The sequence below is a fragment of the Galeopterus variegatus genome, unplaced genomic scaffold (genome assembly GCF_000696425.1).
Source record: "Galeopterus variegatus unplaced genomic scaffold, G_variegatus-3.0.2 Scaffold9997, whole genome shotgun sequence".
Taxonomy (NCBI): Eukaryota; Metazoa; Chordata; class Mammalia; order Dermoptera; family Cynocephalidae; genus Galeopterus; species Galeopterus variegatus.
Genome location: NW_007736108.1, coordinates 26,766 through 28,351, shown reverse-complemented (window position 1 = coordinate 28,351; position 1,586 = coordinate 26,766). Strand labels below are relative to the sequence as shown.

The window sequence follows — 1,586 nt, the reverse complement described above, 5'->3', positions numbered from 1 at the left end:
ACATGGTGACTTTCAGCTCTTAAATATTCTAAGGAAAAATGCACATGTCCTTGGGTATAGCGAGTCAGCAACAGCTTTGCTGTTGGAGGAAGAATATTTCTCTTCTTCTCGGCCCCTTCTCACCTCCCTCCTGTGGTGCATATCATTATGCTTAAACCTATATTTTGATAGCATAGATTTTCTGGGTAGAAAATAATGACTAAAGATTATTTAAAAGAAGAGCGTAAGGGGGATTAGAAATGGAATGATTAAAATTATCCAAAAATTCAAATGTGCCCAAATGATACCCAATTAGCCTGCTGGTGCCTTGCTGTTGTAGTAAATACTTGAGTAATTAGTATATGTGCAGACAACAGTTCCCGTTGTTTGTGACATTTGCATAATTGATTAATTTTGTGCTCTGAGCACCGAGTGAAGGCAAAAGCACTCCCTGCATCGAGCTTAGCACTGCCTGTTCTCCAGAAGACCAGGTGCCAGGTGAGAGCAAAGGCAAAAAGATTGCTCTTGAGGAAGTGATCAGACCAAGATGTATTTTTCACATGGAGGAAAATAAGAGTGGAAGAAGGAAGCTTGCTAAATTGGCTAAATCATTTCTCTTGAATAATTCACTTATTTCTCACCCCCTCCTTCTACTGCCATCTTTCCTGTTCTTGCCTTGATAGATTAATTTTTGTAGGGTTTAGCAATTGAGTTGCAGACTATCATAGATGGCTGCTGGTGTCTGGATATTACTGCNTGAAGCTGAGAAACCCCGGGGTTAGGCAAGATGATGTCCGGCCACTTTGTGTCTGATAAAATAAACTTATTTTAAATAAATAAGACTCAACCTGGAAAAGATGTCTGATGGAAAAACTCAAAAATTAGAGTAGGAAATTAAATCCATGGGACAATAGGGTGACGCTTACCTCCAAATTGCTTTTTCCAGTTGCAGGGGATCTTGCATCTCTGGGTCTTCATGGTTTGTTTGCACTCAGCTCCGGTCCGGGTGCCCTCCCGGGTGCCCAGCCCACAGTCTCCACTGGTGGGCACACACACACTCCACTGCCACTCCCCACAGTCCGACTTCTTCACTTTTTTTTCTTGAAGTAAGGAAGAAAAAATAATCAACATCCAGAAAACTCTTTAGCTCCTAGATATAACCAGGTTCATTCCTGGGCATCCTAATTATAGAATCTGTGATTTTTACCTCCAACGTTATTGTCTAGTAAATAGTGGGACCATGACAGACATTAGCCAAATGACTGAATGAATGCATGATCGGGAGAAGAGAGAAAGGACACCCAAGGAGAGCTAGAACTCACATTCATTTAACTCTTACTATGTGCCGGGGACTATGCTAAGTGATTCACTGACATCTCCTTTTAGAAGCAAATATTCCTATAATAGAAGAGATGGTCAAAAATAGTTAAGCCTAAAAAAATGACAAATCATTCTGTTAGAAGTAACAGTCGTCTGATTAGCCATTGCAATGCAAGGTGATGTTCCTTCTTCTGTCTTATAGATGGAATGTCATGACAGAAATATGGTGGATTACAGACTTAGATCCCCAGTTCCATAGCCTACTTATGACTTTGAGTGTGGCATAG

At 40.7% G+C, this 1,586-nt stretch overlaps 1 protein-coding gene across 1 annotated transcript in view; it reads right to left on the bottom strand.

Annotated features, from left to right (window-relative positions):
* The window catches only part of PTN (pleiotrophin), a 30,730-nt gene extending 29,602 nt beyond the window's left edge, over positions 1–1,128 (bottom strand). The window contains exon 1 of the mRNA XM_008594014.1: positions 906–1,128. Within this exon, the coding sequence (XP_008592236.1) occupies positions 906–1,110 (205 nt within the window). The 5' untranslated portion in view covers positions 1,111–1,128. The remainder of the gene's footprint in view (positions 1–905) is intronic.
* Positions 1,129–1,586: the final 458 nt, after the last annotated feature.